Below are 2,495 nucleotides of genomic sequence, written 5' to 3'. Positions count from 1 at the left end.
TTTGTGTTAAACAACACAGTGATGTGCAATATTCCAAAAACAGCCCAAGTGAATATCTTCATGTAAACACACAGTGAGCAAAAATCCAAACACCGTCCAAATGTGAAAAACTATCTTCGCGTAAACACACAGTGAGCAAAATCCAAACACAGTCCAAATGTGAAACAATATCTTCGTGTAAATACACAGTGAGCAAGAATCCAAACACAGTCCAAATGTGAAATAATATCTTCGTGTCAATACACAGTGGGAGGTGGAAGATCCCCAAAATATTATTCCAAAAAAGGAAAGAGCAAAAACGATAATGGCTGGGTGAGTGACTGTCTGACAAAAAGGTGGTAGACTTCAGTGTAAAGGTTTACACACGAAAATCGGAAATAGGTCAAGACAGTCAATCTAGATAAACTCACCCAGACGAGCTGCGTAAAAGGAACAGGAACAACAGTGGAGGCGAGCGCGCGCCACGGAGCAGGTATCCAAGCGGAGGCTTCTAGGAAAGCGGAGGCTTCTAGGAATTTCCTGGAGAATAGCACAGTGAAACAGCAGCAACGGGGAAAAACATCCAGCGACAAATCAAGACGAACCAACAACTTAGGGTGGGGAAAACGGGGTATAAATAATGAGGGATCGATTGATTGAAAGGCAGTGACAGCTGGGGAAAGTGATTGAAAAGCATGGGGAAGTGAGGGAACCAATCAGCGACGTCTCAGATGACGTCAGCGGGGAGAAACGTGTGAACGAGGGAATTGAAATACTTGACAGAAAAAATGAATGAAAACAAAGCGAGGGTGGTTAAAGGAACAGAACGAGTGAGAAGGCAAGGACAGAAACCTCACAGTCATGGCAGTATGGGGGAGGTACAGGTATGGGCAGAGTAATGGTAGACACTAAAAGACATAAATATAGGCAATACAATTAGATCTGAATATAAAAATATGAGAACAAATAATCAGTGTAAACAAAGGTGCAGACGAGGGTCTGGGGGGGGGGGGGGGGGTTGTATCTCTTCACATTTCATAAAGTTGATTGTTCTGTACTTTCTCAGGGATTCATATTAATGTCTATTTTTCAGTGGCTATAAATAATCTGTTACTTCCTAAAGGTCAGCCTTGTGTGGTCAGTGAAGCGTTCCTCGACGGCAGTCCTTCCTGCCAGCGGTCATCAGGCTCCGCGACTGTGGGCACGGACTGCCGCCGGTAGCTGGAGACCTGACGGCACGGTACAGGTATGGGCAGCAGGGTAATATTATAATAGCAGAAACACATAAATATAGGCACTAGAAAAAAGAAACCGTGTAAACAAAAGTGCAGATGAAGGACTGTACGCCCCCTATTGGTCATATTATACATTCTGATAAATATAGGCAATAAAGAATTTGAACCAATGTTTTTAAAGGAAAATACCCGTGTGTGGTTGTTTGTTTTCCCTACAAAATCTGTATTCGTCAGTTTGACCTCGTGTGTCAATTTAGATTTTAGTTTTAATTCAACCCCCCCCTTTTTTCTTTTTAAATTGGAAGTCACCGTCGGATGTGGAAGTGTGACTGTGCTTCACCGCTCTGTTGGAACTATTGAAGTCGAGCCGGTTTGTACACTGGGATGGTCGGCAAAGGGTTCCGTATTAATTGGGATAGATTTGCATAGAGTTTGAAGATTGACTGGGAATGGTTGCCCTTATTTATGCTTTGTAATAAGTCTGCAGCTTTAAAAAAAAAAAGAAAAAAAAAGGGGATGCGTCACCCATTTACCATGCTAAGATAAGATATTCCTTTATTGATCCCCTTGGGGAAATACAGCATGTGGCGTCATAGTAGCATGGGGGAGGGGAGGGCAATAGTAGTACAGGTGTGGGCAGGGTGATGGTAAGGTAATTATAATTAACATTACATATCTTCTTGTCGTGGAATTAACACAACATTATGCATATACTTTTGACAATAAATAAAATAGGAATTTGTTCTTACTTGCTTGCCTGGGTAAATAAAGGTTAAATAAATCAAAATGAAAAAATTTGAAAACCGATCATTTCCGATATTACATTTGAATGCCAATATCGGCCGATAATATCGGACATCCCTAGTAATAGGTGACCGAGTCCAGGGTTTGTGACTACATGTCTCCATTTTCATTTTCCAGATTTTTCCAGATTGTAAAAGTACAGAATGTAAGCTTTCAAATGATGTGTCATACTTTGAAATATGAGAATGTTTTGAATAGTCATATATTCATTTAAATCTTGTAACTCAGTCCTGTTGTCTAAAACACTCAAGGGGAGAAAACGCCTCTCAAAGATGTTCACACTTCAGCTAGTTTGGGGGGGGGGGGGGGGGGCGTGGACAACTACCCTCACCTGAATGCGTCCATCGTTAACGTTAATGACTCTCTCTGTGTGAACGCCTTTACCTGGCTCAGTTAATCTGAATCCCAACACGCAGCTCTATTCAGATGCAAAAATTAACCCAGCCCCCACCTCTCCTCTGTGAGAGCACAATCTGT

The 2,495-nt window shown here is 41.8% G+C and overlaps 1 protein-coding gene across 1 annotated transcript in view; it reads left to right on the top strand.

The window, feature by feature from the left end:
* Positions 1–848: 848 nt before the first annotated feature.
* srcin1a (SRC kinase signaling inhibitor 1a) overlaps positions 849–2,495 on the top strand; it is a gene marked incomplete at both ends in the record, with an annotated part of 31,572 nt that continues 29,925 nt past the window's right edge. The window contains one exon of the mRNA XM_084328346.1: positions 849–863. Coding sequence (XP_084184472.1) covers positions 849–863 — 15 coding nt within the window. The remainder of the gene's footprint in view (positions 864–2,495) is intronic.

Source organism: Notolepis coatsorum (genome assembly GCF_963971535.1).
Source record: "Notolepis coatsorum genome assembly, chromosome: 14".
Lineage (NCBI taxonomy): Eukaryota > Metazoa > Chordata > Actinopteri > Aulopiformes > Paralepididae > Notolepis > Notolepis coatsorum.
The sequence above is the reverse complement of the archived record's forward strand: the minus strand, read 5'-3'. Positions and strand labels throughout refer to the sequence as shown.